The sequence below is a fragment of the Thermobia domestica genome, chromosome 14 (genome assembly GCF_964235325.1).
Source record: "Thermobia domestica chromosome 14, izTheDome1.hap1.1, whole genome shotgun sequence".
In the NCBI taxonomy this organism is placed as follows: Eukaryota; Metazoa; Arthropoda; class Insecta; order Zygentoma; family Lepismatidae; genus Thermobia; species Thermobia domestica.
Window position 1 is genome coordinate 168,114,626 of NC_137467.1, and position 25,291 is coordinate 168,139,916.

The following is a 25,291-nucleotide window of genomic DNA, read 5'->3' on the forward strand; positions in this document are numbered from 1 at the left end:
TGATAAATGTGTACTTTAATTTCATATTACATTCGAAAAGGCAGTTTGTGTAGCAGGAGTGCACTCACGGGGGCCTCACCGGGTCCAGACCCCCAAAATACTTCCTAACTCAATATACATTTGTATATTTTCCAAAAAGAAAAAAAAAATTGGAGTAACAAGGAAATGATTGACGTAGCATGAAAATTATGATCTTACAGATGCTTATCGTCTTTTACTTATCGATTACTTATTGTCTTTTCAGCTGCAGAATAATACCGTTCAATACTACAGGATGGCCCAAAAGTAGGTTTATAGTCCAGTACTGATCTGCTCACTGCATTTTATATAATTTCTTATTGTTATCCATACTTTTTTTATTTGTTCTTAATGTCTTTTTACTGATATCTTAAACTCGGAACAGCCGAAGCAAATAAACCTATAAGCTAGAATATTACACTTGATCAATGCAGGGGAGTATGCCTACTTTTGGGCCACCCTGTATATAGAGGTCGAACACCTTGGACCCCTCCCAACGAACATTTCTGTGTACGGGTCTGCTGTGTAGTGTACCTTTTTAATACATTTGACGCATTGTTTTCACTCCTCACTTCAGATATACTTTAGAGCAATGGTTCTCAACCGATGTGTCGCACCACGTTGGTGTGTCACGCAGTTCACTAAGATGTCGCGAAATTTTAGAATTTAAAAATCATGAGGAACTTAATACTAATTAGTTAAACCTTCAAAGGTATCAATAATGCTTAGTGTTATATAGAGTCATTATAAAAACTAATTGGTTTCACTATTATTATAGATATTATTTATAATAAAAATATCAGACAATTGTGTTGCGACGTCCAGGACGTTCGGTAAAATGTGTCGTCAGTCAAGGAAGGTTGAGAACCACTGCTTTAGGGATGTATTTTATTCGTTAGAAGTAAATTGCAGTCTTCAGCAGTACGATATATTAATTGCATTTGTAAATTTTGAGTAATTGATTTATGTATGTTTTTCTTTTTGTTCATTTTAGGTAAAACGCGAACGAAGGACAAATACCGTGTGGTGTACACAGACATCCAAAGGTTGGAATTGGAGAAGGAATTCCATTACAGTCGATATATTACCATTCGAAGGAAGTCAGAACTCGCTGCCTCGCTTAATCTCTCGGAACGACAGGTAAATATATTAGAAGGAAATATTTCAACTACAAACAGTGATGCCAATGTGGAATCTTATAAAATCCCATCTCGAGAGACAGAAATTCCACTTTGGCTCTTAAATTTCCCACGCGCTTTACTAATTACAAAATTTTCAAAATTCAGAAAATATGAAAATTTAACCTACTGTATGTCAATTACTTTCTTCAATATTTGAGTTACATTTTCGCACATTTCAATCCTCTAGATTCCTAATAAATATTTTCCTTAACTAAAGGAGACAATTGAAATTGTTGATTAAGGTGGATCACTAGGTGTTCTCTATGCTGTGTAGGGATGGTACCGAGACCGAGACTAGTCTCGGTCTCGTCTCGAATTATCGAGACGAGACCGAGACCGAGACGGACTTTTATAAACCGAGACGAGACCGAGACCGAGACGGACTTTTAAATACCGAGACGAGACCGAGACCGAGACAGACCTCTATAAATCGAGACGAGACCGAGACGAGACTTAGGTCAGTCTCGAAAGTCTCGGTCTCGTCTCGAATATTGATATTGATATATACTAAAATTGCCTTCACTCAAAATTTGTTTCGTTGCTGTGTTAGGTAATATGAGAGCGGTTGACTGATGTACATTGGCGTATTTAGGGGGTGGTTATCAGGCTCAAACCCCTCCCGAAATAAATTTGTGATAGTTTTTGTGTATTGCACGTACAACGCAAATGTTTCTTACTCGTTCCTCAAGCCTCTTCCGAAACAAAATCCACTGCTAATGCAAATAGAATTCTCTCTCTCTCTCTCTCTCTCTCTCTCTCTATATATATATATATATATATATATATATATATATATATATATATATATATAATATGGTCGCGGTGCCACCCAGGGCCGCCCTGCTTGGGTTCCCGGGCCCAACTTTAATTTTAAATGGAAGCAAGGGGTGAGTGGTACCTCGTTCGATATATCTTTAAAAACTAATAAGTGTTCTGGCAAAATATCTCTCATATCGGGCACTGTATTCAAAATAGCCGCCAAGACATGTTGCCTCTACCACATACAGTAAAACATGCAGTACCACTAATACAAAAACGGTTGAACATAAATGAACCGAACAACAACTCAAATAGGAAATGTCATGTGGCACATCGATTGATATTGTCGCGGAGGCTTCCAGGGCCATCCTTCATGGGAGCCCAGGGCGCAACTTCTAAATTGTAAATGGAAACATGGGGTGAGTGATACCTCGTCCGACATATCTTTAAAAACTAAATAGTGCTGTTGCAAAAGATTGTTCATATGGGTCACCGTTTTCAAAATAACCACCAAGACATGGTACCTGCATCAGATTAAACGTCCAGCATCACTAATATGAAAACACCAGAACAAATATTCGTATAGGAAATCACAGAGGGTATTTATCATTCTATATCTCGGAATGTTGCAACAGTCAAAAAGATGATTAGAGTGAAAATGGAAAGGAAGAAATCTAACTCCTAAAAAATTATTGCTCCAACCTCACTCTGTAAGTGAGTGAAGCGGGAAGGAGAATTGCAGATGAGAGCCTTAGTTTTTGCAAATTGTATCTACGAAACAAAGTTATTTGAAATATGTTTTTATAAGAGAGAAATATGTCTGTAATGGGATAAAGTATGTAAAATTCTTGCTAAATGGTACCTTCCATTTTGATTGCAGGCAATGATTTGATGCAAAAATGAATCAACTGAAATGCGAAAAAAAATTGTCGAACAATACAATTTTAGAACAATATTTACAAACGTTGGTTTTGTTCAACAGTCGTCTGCATAATATTGGTTCGCTTCTTTTCCTTCTATGTCTTCTTGCATGTGATAGAATATGAGTTTCACTGAGATGTTGTCCACAGTTACATCCCGAATAACTTGGTAATTTCAGTTTGATCCTTAGTAACGACAAAAATCTTGCACGCATTGCGTTAAATTATCAGGGGCGAAGGGGCGGGAAAAATGTTGTTAAACTTGAATTTCACCTTATTTTTATTCACCTTATTTCACTTTATTTTTATTCATTATAGTACCAGTCATTTGTACACACAAGTGTTTCAGACAAGCCATATCTATTGCAAATAAAAGTGAGGTTCTCATTTGAGATTTTACCATTCATTCCCGCTTCACCTACTTATGGACAGAGATCGGAAAGATAATTTTCTATCATTTTCTCTTTTGCATCATGTCAATTATACTTTAATAATCTTTTTCTCTGTTGCATTTAACTTGAGCCGTGGAATGATAAATACCCTCTGTGCATTCCTATACGAGTTTTATTCTGTTCATTTATCTCCAACTATTTTCATATTAGGGGTCTAGTGGTACTGGAAAGAGATGGAGTGGATCAGTGGATCAAGTGGGTCAAGTTTTCTGAGTGGGTCAGTCGGTCGTGGGTCAACAGCATGTGACCCACTGTGACCCACCGACTCAGTATGATCTACAAACCCACTCTGCTCACTGCATTGTAGACGGTATCTTCTGAAGACTTGTAAATTTGTCTTCGTTTTACTTCCAAGACCTTCATTTCCCTTCCTTTTCCATTTGTTTCTGTCTACTTACCTGAGGTGAGTATATTTAACCAAGTGAAAAAAAGAACTTCAGGCACTTTGGGATATTGATATTTGTAATTATAATAACAGCATAGGACTTATACTACTACTTGGCTTTCGAGACCTGTGAGTTTTTAAAGGAGCTAACTACTGGAAAAAATACATTTTTGAATCACTATAATATATAAATTATTATATAAAAATTGAATGTAACTATAGTTATGCCTTAATCCAAACTGGTATGTTATATTGCTAAGGAGGTAGTGAGGATCCGAATTTTTGCGGGAAAAAAATAGTATCTCGCACGCCGTTAAACTTACGGAGCTGAAATTCAGTGTATTAACTCTTTATTGAAAATAAACAGAATGGGTCCTAGCATTCTCCTTCATGGGGGGCTGGGGGGCACTTTCTATATATGGAAAATTGGTAGTAAGTTGGTTTGTAAAAATGATCGAAAACGATCGATGTTATTTAAGAAAAAAAATCAGAAACAAAAAATAAAGTACTTGGCTTCATATATCCATTACTTACTACTATAATAATTGCTGAAGCTTATGTTTATTGTATGGAGCGCTTACAGCACAGAACAATAAACCCATAAAGTTATGAGAAAAATAGGCATAAAATTTGTACTGTAAGTTTGATTACACGGAAATTTTAAGTTTGGATTGTACGCATAATTATATGGAAAATTTTACACTTTTTTCCCTTTATGTTGGTCTACTTACCTTGATTTGGAACTTTCAAATTTCATCCTTTTTTCCACCGAAAAGTATCGATAATGGAACAAGGAAATAATTATACTATGATATTTAATTGAAATTCATCGTAATTTGGCACATGGCAAACATCAGTGTGGTAATTGAAGGGGAAGAAGGAAGGAAATTCCCATTCACCTCCGAACACTTTCCAGGAACCTCGTTCCCTTTCGCTTTCTAGACGGGGAGGGAACTTGGTAATGGCATCAAACCTTCATGTGTAATTACAAAAATTAAATTTATAAACAAATAAGAAATCATCAGTTTATCAGTCTTTAATTGATAATTTATTCATAAGATTCCCTATCGAAGGCGTGGTAGATGAAGTTTCTGTTCTCCATGAGTTGACGTTGCCAACTGATATGGTCAATATGGAGAAGATGTTGTATGGTGATAGAGAGATGATACCTTTTGCTGAGTATTTCAAAACTGACCAAGAAAATTCGTTATCAGACTTAAGTCTAAAAAGTAGATTGTCGATGAGGAGTTGCAGAAATCGGGTAGAAGTATTATCAATTTCCACGACAGAGTGCGAATGAGGATTTCCCCTTATGAATTTACAGATGACTGCAATTAGAAATAGACTAAGTGCTCAAACATTGTCTAACTTGTTGTTCATCAATGTTAATGGCCCACTGCTAGACAAGCTCAAAGTAGACAAGCTAGTTATTTCTTGGCTGAAGGATGGACATCATTCCGCTACAGATGATTTACCAAGAAAAAGTTACCAACAGGAAATAAACCCGATTTCAGATTTGTTTTAAGGAGGAAAATTACGAGTTATGGAATATGTATACTTGTATTACTAATGGCTTATTTGTGTTATTCAACTTTGTACCTAATTTTTAGTAAGTCTCTTTTTTGCTTTAGGTAAACTACTTTGAATAAATATTCATAATAATTGCAATTATGCATATTTGTAACTTAAATTTAACGTGGTGTTTCAGTAATTACACAAATTACAATTATGAGTATACTTTATGGAGATGCTCTCACAGAGGGTACCCGAGCACCTTTATACACTATGAAAAACTGATTTTTCAAGTCTTTTGTGAGAAAAATACTGTGAACTGAGAAACCATAACCTTTTCCATATTGTACAGTGGTATTTTTTTGCGAATAGAAGTTTCTTTTGGAATGCGTTCAGAAATTAACACTTGCAAGAATACTCTCTTAGTACAAGTATATTTTAGGCACACACTAATTTCCCTCCATCTCGAAGTGCTTCAATTTCCTCACTGACAAACACTTTACCATTTTATATCGTAAAGATCAGATCCACTGTTGACTAGAAATTCAAACTCCGATTAGTGATAATTTAATAGTCTTGTTTTATTCCAAGTGTAAGCTCTTTAGTCAGTACAGAAGAGGCCGTGGATCGTGTTCAGAGTTGATGACGATGGATTTTGGTGAGTCAGAGTAGGTCACAGTGGATGATAGTGGTTCATGGTGGGTGGTGTGTCACGGTGAGTCAGAGTGGGTCACGGTGGTGGTGGGTCACAGTGGCTCATGGTGGATGGTGGGTCAGAGTGGGTCAGAGTGAGTCACGGTGGGCGGTGGGTCAGTGGGTTGTGGGTCAAGTTTTCATTGACCCACGCCAACTCTGGTACTGGACTTTTATCTGACACAGGTACCATGTCTTGGCGGCCATTTTGAAAACGATGACCCATATGAAAAATCTTTTGCAACAACACTGTTTAGTGTTTCAAGATTTATCCAAAGACGTATGACTTGACCCATATTTCGGTTTCAAATTTCTAAGTCTGGCCCCCTTGAAAGGCAGCCCTGGGAGCACTGCGAGAACATTACTATACGCACCCCATGCCTTTCCTGTTTCACTTTTTGACTGTTCGTTTATCTCCAACTGCCTTCATATTAGTGGTACTGGACGTTTTATCAGATACAGGCACCACGTCTTGGCGGCCATCTTGAATACGGTGACCGATATGAAAAATCTTTTGCCACAACGCTTTTTACTTTTTAAAGATCTATGGAACGAGGTATTACTCGCCCCATGTTTCCATTTAAAATTTTAAAGTTTGGTCCTGGGACTCCATGAAGGGCGGCCCCGAAAGGCACCACGACAACACCGTTCGGTGTGCCCCATGGCATTTTCTATTTGAGTTTTTGTTCGGTTCATTAATGTTCAATCGTTTTCGAGATATCTTCGTGGAAAGATTAAAATGGGCCATCCTCTCTCTCTCTCTCTCTCTCTCTCTCTCTCTCTCTCTCTCTCTCTCTCTCTATATATATATATATATATATATATATATATATATATATATATATATATATATATATATATATATATATATATATATATATATATATATATACAGCTACGGATCCAGTATATGATCAAGGGAGGAGCTAAACCATGGTTTACCACTTTATCCAGTGTAAAGAAAGTAGAATTGAAGCTCATTTTATCCAGTGTATACCTAAGCGTCAAGGGGGACTATAGTCCCTATAGCCCTTCCCCTAGGATCTGCGATATATATACAGTGACGGATCTCAGGGAGGGCTATAGCCCCTCTCCTTTGACGCTCAGATGTACACTGGATAAAATGGGCTTCAATCCTGATTTACACTGGATAAAACGGCAAAATATGGTTCAGCCCCTCACTTGATCATATCCTGGATCCGCCCCTGTATATATATATATATATATATATATATATATATATATATATAACTTTTACTAGGTAAGGTAGGGTAAAAATGGATCCAAAATTTAATGAAAGTCGTAGAGCGAAAATATATTTTTGACTATTCAATCCACAATGTTGCAGCAAAACTACGAAAATTAATGCAAAATAAAACTAGAAATTTAAGAATAACTTGTTTTGGCGAGTGAGAAAAAAAAATAGATACAGGTAACTCGAATACTTATATAAGATGTATGTCCATGTTTCGCAAGTAATTATCAATTAATATAAAATTTCAACATAATGAACACACGATTAGTTTTCTCGAATAAAGATTGCATGCACCGCTGCTCAGGAATAAGATTAATCTATGGTTATGTGGTTACGTAATGCATTACGATCTTATGAACTTGTATAAGAACAGAATGCACTTAAAATGAGACGCGAACATCGGACTTTGAATCTAACTTGTTTTGTGATCCAACTCGAGACCTCACATAGCAATGATGAGTGTAAAAGCTCCCACCACAAGGTTCAGGACATTCGTGTTATAAAGTGTCAACTAAACATGGAGATGTGAAACGGTAATAGAGCATTTCATCAATTTCAAACAAAATACGTATATTGTAGTAATACTTTACCCTATTTGTTAAGATAATGAACGTTTTTAAAATTACAGTCAAAGCAGAATGTATTGAATAATAAATGAGAAATTGTAAAGTTTCAATTTCGGTACGATTAAATACATTCGTGCTGGTATGTGTTGCGTTATCCGTTAGGAGGTATTGAACAATTCTAATTCAAAGGAAGGAAATAAACTACTGTATAGTACTTGAGTTATTAATAGAGTTTAATTATATAGGCAGTACTGAGGCTATCTGAGACAATGTCTATTGCTGAAAGTGAAATATGGGTTACTATTAGGGTTTTAGGGTGATATACCCACTCATCATTGAACCTGGAATACACGCATGGAAAACATTAGCACTAGCAAATTAGCTATGAAGAGGTACGCCATACCATAATTCTAAGTCAAAAATGAAAGGAAAAAATAAGCGTAAACGACAGACTGTACGAGAATAATACTTTCACTATTTTAATTTCACACTATTTATTTCGAGACTTTCGAGACGAGACCGAGACTTGGTACTCGAGACCGAGACCGAGACCGAGATCGAGACAAGCATCGGTTGACCGAGACGAGACCGAGACCGAGACGGTGATTTTTTACTCGAGACGAGATCGAGACCGAGACCGTTATTTATCAACCGAGACGAGACCGAGACTGTACAAAGTCTCGTCTCGTCTCGTCTCGATACCATCCCTAATGCTGTGCTAAACGCTACCTGAAGAGTGCGGGCTTGCCAGATAGTGTCGAGTGTTTACTGATTATAGATAGATAATAATGGATTCTGCTTAGATACTCTGGAGAAATTAGTTTTCCACCCTTACCGCAATTCACAGTTAAGTTCAGCTTCTTGAACTGCAACGCTAGAATCCAGTTTTTTTTTATTATTATTATTATAAAGACTACCAAGTACACGTACAAGTTTGGCAACAACGCATTATGGTATTCTGCGCAAGTTTCTTCTCAAAATCTATTTCCTTAAATGTAAATTAATATTTAAATGAAATGTGAAACATAACGCGAAAAACGGTCAAACAATATATCTATTTCGTAATAAGATCGTTACTTTAAAATACTTTATACATCTAAATAACCATTTCATAAAACTGAGCACCTCTGGTAACACGTAACAGCAAGTGCCATCTTGTGTGCTTATTGTAAAACGAATCAAATATTTTCTTTTATTTGTTACCTTTTCCGATATCTGGAGGCACAACCAAATGAATCAGTGTCTTGTATTGTAGCTCAAATCTAACTCTGTCTTATAGTACAATATTCGTAATATGTAATGTTTCATTATGCAGTACTTAAGGGAATGAGCTAAATTACATACTGACTTCCGGGTGGTGATCCACCTTAAAACAAGCGCATTTTGTTGTCAGAATTTAGATTTCCATGACGCTTTTGTGGTATAATGTTCTATTGGACGTTATGAAACTAGACAAACTTCATTCTCCAGTTAATTTTGTGTGGGACGTTTTAGAAATTGTCTATTTTTTGTGTGGGACTAACGTCCCTTTTATATATATATATATATATATATATATATATATATATATATATATATATATATATATATATATATATATATATATATAAAAGATTACAAGTTCCTGCATAAATAGCTTTCACACTAACTTGTACTTTCCAAAAACAAAATTCTACAATTAGCATTGATTTCACGTTTATTAAAGCCTCATTAGCGTATTTTCCCTTCATAGTGAATTTTGTTGGCGGCAGTGAAATAAATATATGAAAAATCCCACATATGCTGCCAATTTTGACGAACATTCACTTTATTCCTATTTGAAAATTTACTGTCAAAAAATCCCACGAAATGGAGATTTATCCCAAGGGTTGGCATCACTGATTAAAAATTGTATCTTTTTTTTTTTTTTTGTATTGTCGCAGTTATTAAGCAAAATCGACTGCTACCATATAAAATTGTTTCAAGTTATAGTATATACTGCAACTAGAGTGGTGCGAACTTATGTTCGAAATTGGTATTGTTACTTGTTAAAATTGCTTTTAAATACGTAATGATACTGACGGCCGGATATTTTAAACATGTTCTACGTGTTATAATTTACGAATCAAAATACAAATAATCTAGGAAATAAATTCATCAAAAAGTAAAAAATTGAATTACTGTGAGTCAGAGACTGTTACTCATGCGGCTGCCATATTCTCGAAGCTTTCAGAAACGTTTCTTTAATAAATTTTATATAAAAGTTGAGAGCAATTGGTGTATTCTTTACAGTAACGTAAGATGTTTCCTTGAGTCGACCTATAGTAAACAGGTTGTGTTCATTTTGGAAATTAATAAATAAAGCGAAAGGCTATTATTTTTTCTAGTATTCAACATAGATTTTTATGGAATAAAGTTAACTTGGTGGTGCATTTGCTAGTAATTGTTGCTTTAGCTTTGTTGCACAAGTTCAAATTGACTTCCATGGCTATCGCCTGCTGATTAGTAGTTAAATGTTTGTTGATATTAGAGATTTACATATCGAAAATCTCTAAAATGGCGGATGTGATTTTTATTTGTGAATGAAAACTGCTAATGTGTTTGGCGAAATGAGAAACTAGGTGAACTGAGGAGTAAATCGATTCATGTAATTAATTTATGATATCAGAACTTAAATCAAATATACAGTGAAATCTCTGAACAACGGACACCAATGAGATTTGATTATTTATATTTATCTGTAAATGGGAGATGTCCTTACAGAGCACCTTTACACACGCATTTAGATTACTCACAGTTGATGTGGTCAGTGTATGCAGTATACAGTACTAATTGGGTCTACATTAGTTATAAGATGGTATAATACTGTATATTAAGTTAATGTCGAAAGATTTATTCAATGTTCGAATTACGGGGCGGGGGTTGAGGGGAATCCCTCTCTCTAAAGAAAAAAGGTATAGCAGGGGAATGTGTTTTATATTCTGCAAAATAAACTGCATGTATAGCAATATTTTACTTGAGTATATCTTATCCACCTATAAGACTTTCTTTTATTTAAATACTAGCTACTAAAACTATTATTATTTGTGGAAAGTTTAGAAGTAACTTATTGAAGGTTTTCTACAATTTTCACCATGAATTGAAATATACTATTATCACTTTCTGGTATTACATACATACATTCAATAGTTATGAGGGACTTAGACATATTTCTTTATATATCATAAATATCGAAATTTGATCTGGAACCTGAATTCGCAATAATATTTTTTTTTTCCATGCGGCTTTAGATCATGTCCACTGGCATTTAGGTTCATAACCTGAGTGAAAATCCTAATATAAAAACCTATGCCGCCTTATGCAGAGTCGTTTTGACGTACGATTAGCGCCATACTACTGCAGGAAATGTACGTTAGTCGGACTCTTTAATATGGCACTAATCACTCATCAAAACGACTGTGCATAAGGCCCATGGAATTTAAAAGATGGCGACCAGTAGGATACAGAGGCCTGACGACGAATGCACTATGTCACTTGTCATCTGATAGTGACAGTCTCAAACTTTATAATGATTGATGTGTTCTTAAAGTTAGTTAGACGAGCACGAAGCTTTTAATTTCATCACCATAGATACAGAGGAGGGGAGGGAGTGCACTCAGTTCAGTAACAGAATAGTAAAGGACTAAAACCACTGTTATCTTAGTCTCGAAAATTATTGCCTGTGCCAATCAGGATAAGAGCTGGAATAGTAGTTTATTGCCTGGATGCGAAATACTCTTCATCATTAAAGTTCAGCTGTGCGCAAGAGAAATATGTTTATGTTTAAATTATCACTCAGTTTAAAATACTTTCAGACACACACACACACACGCAAACAAACATATTCATTACAATCCTATTAAAGATTTTTTTAGATTGAGTTGTGTGATTTTCATATAAGTAGTTCTCACAAACATCCCCAAAGGAAGTTGTAAATATAAAACAAATTTCCGTGGTCAACAGTTATTACATACGACGCAGTCATATACTTCATTTTCTTTTTTCTATTTATTAGATGAAATTTCTGTTACTTACGAAGCATTTTGCATCGTCCTGTACATATTATTTGATGACACTAAACGTGTCAAGTACTCGCTTTTATACAGGGTGTTTCAAAACAACATCGACAATGTTTGGAAGGTGATTCTTGACACCAAGATAATACAAAAAGTATAGACCGACCTGGGTGCACAAATGCTTCCTTTCGGAGTTATAGGCTGCCAAAAACATGAAAAAAGGAACTTTAAAGTTCCATAGCTCCAAAACTATGGGGCCTACCGTAGTCAGGTCAGGACTTCACTTAGGAATTAATATGTGGCCTTTCAGAATCCTGCGGTAATTTCGCAACAACTTTTAAAGAGGTAGTTGGTGAGTACTTCAAATTATATGCCCGCGGCCAAACACCCTCTATAAAAGTTGTTGCGTGGGTACCTTAGGATTTTGAAACATGGATTTTTGGGTAGGGCACATATTTGTTCTTAAGCGAAGTCTTGACCCGACTACGGTAGGTATCATAGTTTTGGAGCTCTGAACGTTTAAATTTCATTTCTTCATGTTTTTGGCAGCCTATAAGTCCGAAAGGTAGCATTTGTGCACCCAGGTTGGTCTATACTTTTTGTCTTATCTTGGTATCAGAAATCACCTCCCAAACGTTGTCGGTGTTGTTTTGAGACACCCTGTATAGGAACTCTGCATTATTGTTATACTAACTCATTTGAATGTGAAGCAGTTTATTCCGTACAGGAATCACGAAATAAAACTAGAACCCCTTGCTTACACATTACTGCACTATTTAGCTTCATGGAAATCATATTCATCGTCAAACCAATTCTGAACGAACACATACTATCTTCCGGACGAGACGAGACGTAAATTTTGTAACGAGATACGAAACAGCACTTTTACGACATCTTTTCGAGACGAGACAGTCCTAGGTTATCTCGTGGATAGTATTACTTTTATTCTTTAATTTTGTTTCTTCAATTGTTTTTACACTTAATTTTTAACGATTTTCGAATCGAAAAAAAAAAATGTTAGCTGTTTCTGACAATTTTCAGTTGATTTCTGTATAGTAACAGTCTCGACTTTTTTTTTTAAAAAAAAAAAAAACTCTTTTCTATCACATACTACGAGAAATATACAAATAATTTTCTCTATGCTGGTATTACCCATGTAGATACTTTAGGACGATTGCATTTTGTGTAGGCATAGGTTCGTATGTCATCTATTTCTCTACATAGTAACCATTAAGTCATTTGTCATACTGCTAACCTCTTGCCCCGTTGCTTTCAAAAGCGTTTTCCACTCAACTTTTGAAGGACATTGGGGTCAAAATCCGGCCTGTTAGGGGAGTATTCAGTGTTTCCCAACCAATTTCATATTTCTGGCTGCATGAGATCTGGTTTGATTGTTTAGTAGAATAACACTTTATGCGATGTATCATTGTCTATGGATTTCTGCACATAACATTCTAAGTATTCAATCATACCGCACCCGTCCTGTTCAGGGCTGCATTGCACCACCATCTGCCATTATGGTCTGACATGCTTTTCCATGTAGCTATTGTATCCTCACAGCGCTACACCGTCACCATCTATAGCAGAATAGGTTATATAAGTCTACTTTGGTTAGTGAAAAGATCTGTTGTAGACATTAAGTGTGCAGGAGAATAATAGGGGGACTTGTTTCTGGACTATTTGGTTTATTATAATATTAAAACCAAACAAGATGATGGTAAAAGCGTCAAACGACGAGATTTTGTTACTACATATGATAGTAGAAGATAATCTGTTTTGTCGCTGTGGAAAATTTGTAGATTCTTATGCATTTCTGGTATTGTTTCTGTTTTTAGGTGAAGATTTGGTTCCAAAACCGTCGTGCGAAGGAGAGGAAACAGGTTAAAAAGAAGGAAGAACAATTGCAGAAGGAGAAGATGGAAGCTGTCGCTCAGATGCAGGCCGTAGCAGCAGCCCCCCACATCCCCAATTGTCTCAGTGTGGGAAGAGACAGTGTTGTCATGTGACAGGAACATCACCCCACCGATTGGGGACATCAGTCACACTCTTTGTGCAGCTGAGAGACAATGAATGAATGAATGACCACTCATTCGCTCTTCAGACAGTGAAGTGAGGATCTCGTATGTTTAATAGACATTTGAAAACGCTGTGACACGTAGGAAGTTTTAAAAAATAAAAACTCTGTGAAAAGAGCTTCGCCAAAAACCAGTTACGAAAAACGATGTTTAATTATCAAGATACGGCTTTGTGCACTTATTAAGCTTTATATATAATATTATCGGTGGAGCACAAAATTGTTTTTAATTTCAATTTGTGTTTTGCCTACGGAAGTGAAATTTTAAAAGATAAAAACAATGTGGTTTTATTTGTGCTGTGCTGTGCCTTTCGTAAAACAAGTAATCTCTTTAAGAAAAAAGAAAATTGACCAAAAAAATGCAACCTCTGTTTATTTTAAAATAATAAGTAGTGATCGTCTGTGCTGTTGTAAGAACGCACTATTACTATAATAGATGTTTCGTAGGTTTTAAACTGGGCTTGGCAGAGAAACATAAAACAACGTATAGATATATATATTGTATCCGTCCTTGCGTCGTAAATGTTGTACAGATTAACTTCCATAGTTTACCTCCGTAATAAAGGGAAGAAGATGATATAACGCTGTTTTTTTTGAGTGCAATAACGCAAAATCCTGACAGGTTTTGCAAAACTTTCGTTATACGAACGATTACTTTTAAAAACAAAAAAAATTATGGAAATAGATATAATTGTAGAATTTCTTGTAGTGTATCCGTACTTGTTTTGCCTCTATAATAATAATAATCTAGCAAAAGAGAACTACATAGAACGAAAATAGACGTTCTGCAATAAGTCGTTTAAGTGAATTATTATAATTCGTAGTTTACAAAATAAAGAATAAAAGCGGTAAAGCAACCATGAATTAAAATTTATGATATTAAGAATGTTACGAGATCAAATTGTTATAAAATTTTATTCAAGAAACATTTTAAAGATGAACCAGTAATTTCTAATAACACTTAACTATTTGGTTAGACTCTTTTACAATTATTCTCTTTTATAACTGTTTATGTACTTTCTTCAGTGCTCTTTTTATTTCCATCATAGATGTAGGATAGCCTAGATGGAGTGCTCTGTGAGTAATATTTAATGTACTGTCGCCAAGCCAAAAATCTGCAGAAAAATATGCCCAGTGATGACTTGTGTACTGTCTCGAATTTCTTTTAGAAGGGCCATTTTTTTTTAAGTATATGCTATAATTTCTCAAAAGCATAGCAAAGGGTGTTACTAATCCTAGCTGTACATTTCAGAGGCAAGTGTGTTAAAGTTATATCTATGACAAGCAAATACTCCGCATGTTATTACAGATCATATTTTCCTGTTATTGCGTCCAATATCGTTGTGTCTTGTATGTTCTATATTCCAAAACGTAACCTCATAGCGTAAAGGTCCAATTTGTGAGCCTGAGACGCTCCACGCCATCTGTTAACGACTGGTGGAACTAGGTCCAGAAAAGCGACGAACACATGATCATCGCACCGCGTCGTCCTATGGCTAACCGACATATGCACGTCTTTTTAAACCTAGTGGCCATTACATCTTTTATTCACTGACTCCCCAGTTTGCCTCACATGGAGGCCGAAAATTGGGAAGCACCGGCCAGGAATTGAACCCGGGACCACGCGAATATGAATCCAACTCTCTACGGTGTCCCCATTCTATATTTGTGCAAGTAAATTGCGTATACAGAACTTAGTACACCTTTGTCCAGTATACTAATAATTAACTGGTTTTAAAAAATTCTTACAAGCGATATTTCTACAATGAAGAATTCTGTTCCTACTAAAAAAAAATAAAAAATAAAAAAAGGTGATCTGACATGGCCTCGTCTATTAATATTTTTTGTTAGGAAATTACCCATGATAATTCAGGCGGAATCTTGATGGTCAGTAGTTCTAAACCCATTTTGTTGATCATACCATCAAAGTAAAATGATGTCAACCTTCATAGGCTTAAATTTATGTAAGATATAATAAGGGAACAAGTAAAGTTATGTTCATTCATATTTGGGCTATACATAGAAATTTTCAGATAAAGTATATGAACTTGAGTACGTGTAAGGTGAACCAAATTTCAACTCGCTGTTTACCATGATGTAGGTGCATGATTCCCGTATATACAGTTTCAAAGTGATATGATTTTTTCCCCTGCAAAGGACGCCCAGGGAATACGTGAACTTGCAACTTGAGAATCTGGGAGTTTCATCATATCATGCCTGTAATTGTTTCACTAACGGTCAAAACTACCACCTAATGCTTTATTTGTCCTTATTTTATTGGCGACTGCCACTTTTTACTAGGTGTTTGTGCACTAGGAAATTTGTGACGTAGGCAGCTAAGAAGTACAGGCGTAGGGTATGAAAAGCGCAAGGGCTAATGCTGTTTGAGGTCACTGAGATTTAAAGTCCAACAAATACACTAAGTTAGAATGTTCGATTATACGAATTTACTGTGTGCAGTGCTTGCTTTGTAAATGATTACATGGCAATTACGGCTGCATTATTTCTAACTCATTAGGTATTTCAGTTATAGCAGTAGCTTTCGACTTCGTTCAGTATACCTGTGCAGTGCCGTGCCTTGGGAACAACGCTCGGGGCGGGAGTGTACAACGGCGCCCCCGTGTATATGACTGAGGTCGGCAGACGAGCCACAAAGCGCCACCATAGTTGGTGCGAAGCGTAAGCAAATTTTCAAACATAAACCCTGCTTTTCCTTGATTTTCAGCACTTTTTATTAGTTTTTTCCTTCCATTTTTTTTAAATGTGCACATATATTTTTCTAACGTGAGTAACATTATAAAACCACTTCCTAAAGCAGGAAGAGGATTTAAGTACATACTACTAATATTCCAAGTAATTTTTTCTCCCTTTTTTCTTTTCTTTTCCTCCGAATTTTCCGCCCCCTTACTTCGGCCCTCGGGGCCGTTCACCCTCCATCACGGCACTCTACCTGCGCCACACTAACGTATGTTGGAAACACTGGAGCAGATTATTACCAATAAAGTTAATGTTAATTCTTGAACATTTTTGAAAATTTACAGTTTGTTGGTTTTTAAAATATTTTTCTTTACCTTTAGTTTTATAGTGCCCTTGTCATTGCTTGGAGATTTTTCTTTATAGTTCCGTTAATAACATGTTTCAAATGGAGTACTTCACTTGGTTTACCTTCATCTGTGATATGTTTCTCACTATAATGACTAATCTGTGTTATTTGTTTGAGATTGTTATTCCCCGATAACCAAATGAATACTATAAATAGCCTATTAGTTTGAACAACTGTGGAAAAACTCAGTGTTTTTTTTTTTTTTTTTGATTCAGTCAAAACAGGGGCTTGGGTAGAAGGTCAAGACAAATGTAAATATATATAAAAAAAAATATTGTTTCTTAAAGACAAAGGAAACATGATTGTAAAATGCTTTCGTTCTTTTACGTATTGAAAGACAAATGTAAATTATTATGTAGTAAATTCTTTGAACGTACTCGATCAGGTTACAACGGATTATGTTCTTCGACTGTTTTAAAATCTGGCCCATCTCTTAACTTATTAAATAAAATGTAAATCTTGGGTATTGTTATTACATTTTAACAAAAAAATATAAATAAATTTATATATATATAAATATTATATATATGATGTATAACCTAAATTATGGAATTGGTTGCATGTCTTTTCACAATAAACATTGTAAAGAAAAAAATTTGATTATTTTTATTGATTTTGATATTATCCTTAATGTGGTGGACACTGTCATTGGTTGAATCATATGTTATGTATTTTGCATATATCTTGCAGGGACGAATGTGACATATTTTGCAGGGTTGACACCTACAAATATGAGTTTTTTGCTCATATGTATCCGTATATACCTGTGTATACATATAAGTAAGTATACTATGTCCTTTTAGATTACTTGAACGATAATCCTACCTTTTTGGTAATCATCCTTCTGGTTTAATTTCTAGAAAAGTATGACTTTGGACAGTGTATGCAGTCTTCTTCAAAAGATATTAGCCACCCACATTGTTTTAGAACTATATCCTGGCAACTGTATGTAGGGAATTCTAATATTTTGGCTGTAAATAAAGATCTCATTGAAAAAAAAAAAGTAATTATTCTGGCTATAGGTAAAAGTGCAGGGCTTTTGGAAGAGAAGTGGTCCAGGGTTTTTTTTTTTTTTCAACACACCCCTACATATGTGAGTAGATTACACGTTTCGTAATTGTAAGTACAACGCTCTGGAGTCTGCTTAGAGGTGTACCCAGGGGTGAGTGAAATAGGGGACTGGCAGCCCGAAATGGATACAACAGGTATAAGTCAATTTCTGGTACAGAGGATCGCAAAATATGCCTGTCATTGGTGCTCAATTTCAAATAAACCAAACTTTACTGCAGGAGATGTGTACACACTGCGTTCACAACATTACAGGATACATTTGTGAACTCGACAATTTTCTTAGCGTTTAACCCTAGAAACGCCGTGCTCGCATCTACTACGTGAAGGACCAGCAAGGAGGAGTAAATTTGCGCTTGCTGGTTTTAAGTAGCTTTCAGAGTATATTTGTTCAATTTCAGTTAACGTGTTGAACTAAATTTCAAAAGAAGCTTCTCAAGGAATTGTGCTTTTTATTTGTGAAAAATGGGCTAAATGCAGTGCGTAAAACTGCTTATATATTATACCAAATTTCTTATAATACTATGCAGAAAACCAGTATTATAACTAACAGTCGACAAGTTTTATGAAAGCCTAAGTGATTATATAAAGGAGAAAAACAGCATTTTTTAAAAGTAATACAAGTTTTAGATATTGAGAAAACAAATGAAAGGAGTTTTGGAGATAACAAAGATGGGTAGCACGTATGACTAAGGAGGGTCAAATCGGCCTGCACAACTTTTTTTTTTTTTTTACAAAAAAAAAATGCAGTATTGTAGTTGAGAAAAGGGAAAATGAAACTTTCAGCAAAAGGGACAGTACAAAAAAAAAAAATCCTGAGCACATTAATCCATATAAACTAAACAAGAAAGAACTCGCGGCAAAATTGACCCTCCCCCCTAGTCCTTCTAGGGTTAAACAAAAAAGCTATTAAATAGAACTTAATGACCTGAACAAAATGAGCATACTAATATGTATGAGTATAAACGCTTATGTTTAGTTTTCCAGAAAATGGAGGAAAACTAATTTCTTTATACACCTAGAAATTCATATTGGACTTCATAGTTCAGACATTTGGACATCACGGAAGTTAGAGAAAAAGTATTTAAAGAGCTTCAAAATGTGGTGTTGGAGGAAGATAAAATGAACTAAAAGAGAGAGAGAGTAACAAACGAAGATGATTTAAAACAGATAGGAGATAAGAGGATGCTTTTAAGCCAGAATCCTTTCGTAGGAAGAGGTAAATCAGATTGGACCAGTGATGTGATTTTACGTCTACGCGATTGTCTACTGTAATCTACATTACACCTTTTCTCGTGTAGACTATGTAGACAACCATGATCAAATGTAAGGAAGAATTTCGTTGCTCGTTTGTTCATATTTCCTCATTCAGTTGTTTTGCTTTGGTGCAACGAAAGATTAGGGAAACGACTAACATATAAAAAGTAGAGGGAATTATCTAATCTGAAAGTGATACGGATGACAACGCTGAAGTTGCGCTGTCGATGCTGCTGTAGTGTTTAAGAAAGGTAGAGGAATGAATCCTATATCATTTGTCTATGCATACCACGTCCTTAGATTTTCCACTTCGAGCACTGCTTTTATAATGAAACGTACAATACTAATTCTCACGTGTGGGCTTTCAGTCTTGAAGCTGCTGTATTTGCCAATTTTTTCTTGCATATCTTACAAAATGCCAATTTGTTATTTTCCTTTATCAAGACGAAACTAAGTATTCGATAGTTACTATTCGCTGGTCTAGGTATTTTATTTTGTATGCAATTTTGCAAGGTAACGACAAAAGAAAGCTCCTTTATTGTCCACGATGCCATATTAAATTACGTGTTGTTGACATATTCTACATAGTCTACGTTGTTTACATTGTTTACGCATTGTTTACACGTAAACGTAAACTATCGTTTTTTACGCGTAGACGCACATCTCTGGATTGGACACATCTTGCGAAGAAATTGTCTTCTTCATGCCGCTATTTAGGGAAAGATGGAAGAAGAGAAGCACAACTGATCGATGATTTAAAAAACAGGAGAAAATATTAGGAGCTGAAAAATCAAGAAACGTTTAAGGAACCTAAGATTAAAGTTTAAAAATAAAATTAGTTCAACGACCTGCCAATAGGTGGAACACTTAATAACTAGAACCATACTAGCTGTTGGGATGAAGCGGATACTGGAATATGCCCTCCTTTAGCTATGACAGTAGTACGTTGACAATACAAAGTGTAGTTAGAGATACACCCTAAAACTATTTTCTGTTATAACTAAAATATCGTCCAAAAGTAAAAACTGAACAAAATAATCTTTCTTTTACACTAACAAGGTTGTGTTTTTAGAATTAAGGTCGCAGCCTTTTGACCAGATCGACTACTGCATTGTTATTGTTATACACTATTCCCTGTTCAGCGTAAGCTCTAAACTCCGATATTTGTATCCTTCCGCTTGTCACAAATACGATTGGCTAGTGATGTATCACTCCCACTCCCCAAGGAGAGGAGCAAATTATACACATGCATTTTGAAAATACTGTCTCATGTTATGCAGATACTTACAGCAGCAGCAGAAAAGAAAGAAAAACTTCGAAAGGTTAAAAGAAATGTTTGAATTTCGCTGATAAACAATTGTTGCTTAGTGAGGAAAGATTTACCTTGTTGATGTTTCACCACAACACTCCCTGAATCGAGATTCATGTCCGTCATCTTTCAGACTTTAAAGCAGAACACGCCTCCAAGTTGAATTGGCGCCATAATTACTGCGCATGCTTAATGTTTATTTGTATCGTTTCATTAACCACACTCGACGGCAGTATTATTAGATAATCCGTATTATATTTTTGTCATTTATAATAATGTAGTTTTATATGGAGGTTCATAGTGAAAGTAATAATCAAATGATATGAACTATTTTGCGGAGGAGTACGAGCGTCGGTAGGTCAAGAGCAAATCTGCGAGATTTAGTTTCACGTGGCTTTGTTTATCGCAGTTTAGAGCTTACGCCGAACAGGGTTTTTTAGATAACTTTCGTCACGGCCCAAACCGCAAAATGGCGCAGGCATAACCTTCATTAGCCTGCACTAAATGATTTCTTACAAAGTAAATCCATTGAAAATAATAATGACGCCAGGGATGTTTAGACACTACAAACATTGAGTACAAAGGAGAATGAATCGAAACCAACACTTGTATTAAATAATTGTACGAAATGGAAGTTCGAGACAATTTACCAAACCTTGACGCCATCTTGCCCCGAATCCCCAAAATAGCATCCTTGTGAGTAAAATTTCATGTTATTTTTCTTCTTTATTTAGAAAATTAAAAAAACCAACAACAAAAAAAAAGAACGTTTGCAGCATTCAAGGATGTCATTTGTTGTTCATGTTAATTGACATATTTTACTTTCATAAAAGAATTTATTGTATTTGTAGCGAGATACTAGTAACTTACAGATTGTATATTTTGATGATTGTCTTTTCCTCACTGTGACAGATACTACTATTTGAAATATTTTCGAAAGTTGGTAGGCCACTAGAAAATTAATTTACATTAAGTTCTATTCATGAATCCGATAAAATAAAAATGAAATGAAATCTTTGAGTTTTACGTCCCACGATTATGCCGGTTAGGCTAAAGGAGACTGTCATGATGAGAGATGAATGAAATGGTGGAGTGAAGAAAGTGGGAGGAAACGGGAGAATCCCGAGAAAACCCACGCACACGGTGTTTGTCCACCACAAAGTTCACTTGGCGGGAGCAGGGTTTGAATCCGGGACCCCAAGCACCAGAGGTGAACGCCCGATAAAATAAAATCACAATATAAGTTGAAAATATGGTCGAACTCTTATACGCCTTGTGACAGACAATAGACCTACTACGTACTTATACTGCAATTCATTCTACTTGTCCTTTCTGACAGCTCGCTGGTCACACGTGCTGCTCAATGCTGTGTTGCCAAATTTTGCATCGGGTATTGAACCACGAAATTATTCACTACAAGTAAATCTGTTTTATAAAATTAAATGACACAAAGGGAACTAAAAAGAATGCTCTCAATAACCAGCAGGTCCACTACTCAAGTTAACATTCGACTAAAAGAATGTGCATTTGTTTATATTCGAACTGGCAACGTGCGGAGAGGGTTTACGGAGCGGAGAGGGTTTACCACTGCAAAGTGAGAGAAATGAGCCACTATAATTGGCTGAACGTGCTGTTGCCATAGAAACAGTTCTTCTTCCTGATTGTTATGACCATGTGCAGGAAGAAAAAAAAAAGAAAAGCAACTGTTAGAAGGGACAAGTTCTATCAAATAGACTGTAATTAGTCATATACGCTGTAATAATATTAATAACCTTAGAGTGAAGATACATTTTTTAAATAATTAATTTTGCTGTTCGATCTATTATTCGTTTGTTCGTTTTATAATCTGAAAATGTAAATTGAAAACATGAATTTTTATCGGGCTGCCAGTGGCAGTGAACAAGGGAGTTACCTAACTACCACGGAAGATTCTTTAAAACAAATTCGCTTTTATACGAATTTTTATATTACCCAGGAACTAATGCTAACGAGATCTGACCTAATCAGGACAACCGGTATAATTTGAATAAAACAATATTTTAATACACTTTAGTTTCTTCTCATCTCTAAACTTATGAGGAGCCTGGTATCAATATCCGCCACATCCATTTCGCTTAATTTCCAGTAATCTCGCACAACGTGCAGTGAAGCTTTATATACACGCGTATAAAGTCTCATATTTGAACTAGTTTTTTAGTATGAAATATTAAGTCTTCATCCCGGCGAAATTAAAATACCGTTAATTTTACAGTAATTATGTGATATCTTCAAATAGATAAAAGATAATTGAAATATGGAACAAGAGCGCCCTAGACAATACTATTTTGCATGAGGTACCGTTATCACAAGTCACCTAGTGGCTTTCCGTTCAGCTGTTTAGAAACGCGAAAATAAATGCCGATTTTCATAATGGCTCCAAATCAAAAGCAGATAAGTGAGTCGTGATAACGGTTTCTCATGTAAAATAATATTGTGTAGGGCGCTCTTGTTCCACATTTCGATTATCTTTTATCTATTTGAAGATACCACATAATAACTGTAAAATTAGCGGTATTTTAATTTCACCGGGATGAAGACTCTTAAGCTTTTAAACAAAATTCTGTTTCCATGGAATCCCTTTATATCAAACATATAACAAGCGATATATAGGCCTAACTCAATTTCGGTTTTAAAAAAAAAGTATTTTTCGGCTTTTGATACTAGGCGCCTCATATATATTATTATTTTATATTCCAAGTCCTCTCACATCTCTCTGAGCCCCTATTACTGCCATATATTAATCAAAATTGTGCTGATAAAATCAAATGATCACAATTGAAACTAATTGTCTTTTCAACTTTTACTTGACACTTCGGAATTATCAAGTGTTATTTTAATAGGAACAAAACAGTTGGCATATTTTCTAATAGATGTCATTTGTTGTACTTTCATGCAATTTCCAAAATTATTTCTAAAGAAGTTTATGTTCATATGTTAGGTCAGAAGTCAGTAATTCAATCATTTCAATATAAAATGTGAAGATTACAGCAGAAAGTTCATTCTCCACCGTTACTTCCACATTGAGATGTTTTTTTTTTTTAAATAAATTATACTATATACAATAACGTTCCATTAAACTCATACGATAAACTATTCAATAATACTGGACATTAGAGACCTGCACGGGCCGAATTTTTCGGCCCGAGCCAAATCCAGCCCGAATTTACCTGGGCCCGAAATGCTTTGGAGATTTTCGGCCCGGGCCCGATAAATTTTAAAAGATTTTGGCCCGACAATTTTTTTTAAAAATTTAGCTCGAGCCCCAATCTTTCTCAAACTTTAGTATTAAACTTGACCTAACCCTCAGAAACATTTTCTAAACTCTGGTTTACAACCTGACGCTTGCCTCCCGAATGGTATCACTGCCTCCTAGAACTTTGACTGCCAACAAAAACTCCATTTCCTGTAATAAAATTCTAACTTAATTGATTTTTAGCATAAAGTGAAGATGGGGATATTGTTTAGCGACAGGCAAAACTTTCCCACCCCTTCTTGTCATATTTTGGGTTCAGTGAACATCAAGATCAGAGGTCAATTTACCGCGCAATGTCTGCAATCCTCTATAGTGAAAGTGGAGCCGCTAAGCAACACAAACTGTAAATAGCTATTGCATTCTTTGTAACATTTTTCACGAGCACATGTTCAACGTTTGGCTTTATTCCAATTATCATTTAACGAAAGTCAATAATTATTAAAGAATTGCAATTAATCAGCCCCAACCCGGAACGTGCAGGTCTCTACTGTACGTCTATATTGACCGATTCTTTACTACAAAAATGATAGGTTCCGGTCTTTCGTTATATGCATTTAATACTAAGAAATTCGACATGTAAATATTCCATGCCTAATCATGCTTTAATTTCTTAAGATACAGTTAGCACCGCGAAACAAATAGGGCTAATATCCAAGGCTACTATTAGTAGCTAAATCAGAACAGGAAAGTTATCTTGTGGACAAAAATTCTGCTTGCGCTTATTTAAAAATTTATCCTTTCATTGAGGTACAATAGATCACCAGATTGCAACTGTAAAACATCATTAGAATCCAATCATAATTTTCGTTCCTATTACGAATAATCTGAATAACAATAAAACCAAAAGGTACTGATTAAGTATAAGTCGACCTGAACATAAATTTTAAGTGTATTTTGCTGTTGTACACAATTATTCTGCATTGTCAAGATCTGATTGTTTTAATTAAAATAATTTAAATATACATAATGTCAAATACTATTAATTAGATTAAGCAAAGTAATAATTTAAACGTATCGTGCTCCGTAGGTAATAGCCATAGTTTCGAGGGAGGTTAGCTATAGAAAGTTAAACTCGCTCCATAATAATACCTATGTCACTGTAGGAATTCAATAAACATGCACATCAGATATTCGAACTGTTAATATTTACGTTTACCTCGTGTGCTGAACCAGGCACGTAGCCAGGATTTCGCAATAGGGGGGGGGGTCCGTGACGAAATACTGTAGTTATCACACCAGGGCACAGTGGTCCAGAAACCCCCAAAACCTGGCCAAAAACCAACTCTTTAAAAATAGCAAACAACCAAATATGTTTGAAAGTCAATGACCTGGGCTATTCAAACCTACCTGGGTCTTAAAGAAATTATCACCCCGTTGTCAGAAATTGACTTCCGAAGTGAGAGGTTGACCTTG

The 25,291-nt window shown here is 35.4% G+C and overlaps 1 protein-coding gene across 3 annotated transcripts in view; it reads left to right on the plus strand.

Annotated features, from left to right (window-relative positions):
* cad (caudal type homeobox) overlaps positions 1-16,654 on the plus strand; it is a 228,019-nt gene extending 211,365 nt beyond the window's left edge. For 2 of the 3 annotated variants that reach the window (XM_081739162.1, XM_081739163.1), the window contains 2 exons: positions 1,013-1,158; positions 13,611-16,654. In XM_081739162.1, coding sequence (XP_081595288.1) covers positions 1,013-1,158; positions 13,611-13,781 — 317 coding nt within the window. In that variant the 3' untranslated portion in view covers positions 13,782-16,654. Of the gene's footprint in view, positions 1-1,012; positions 1,159-13,610 lie in introns of those variants that run through there. The other variant, XM_081739164.1, reaches the window with a different exon arrangement.
* The last annotated feature ends 8,637 nt before the right edge of the window (positions 16,655-25,291 follow it).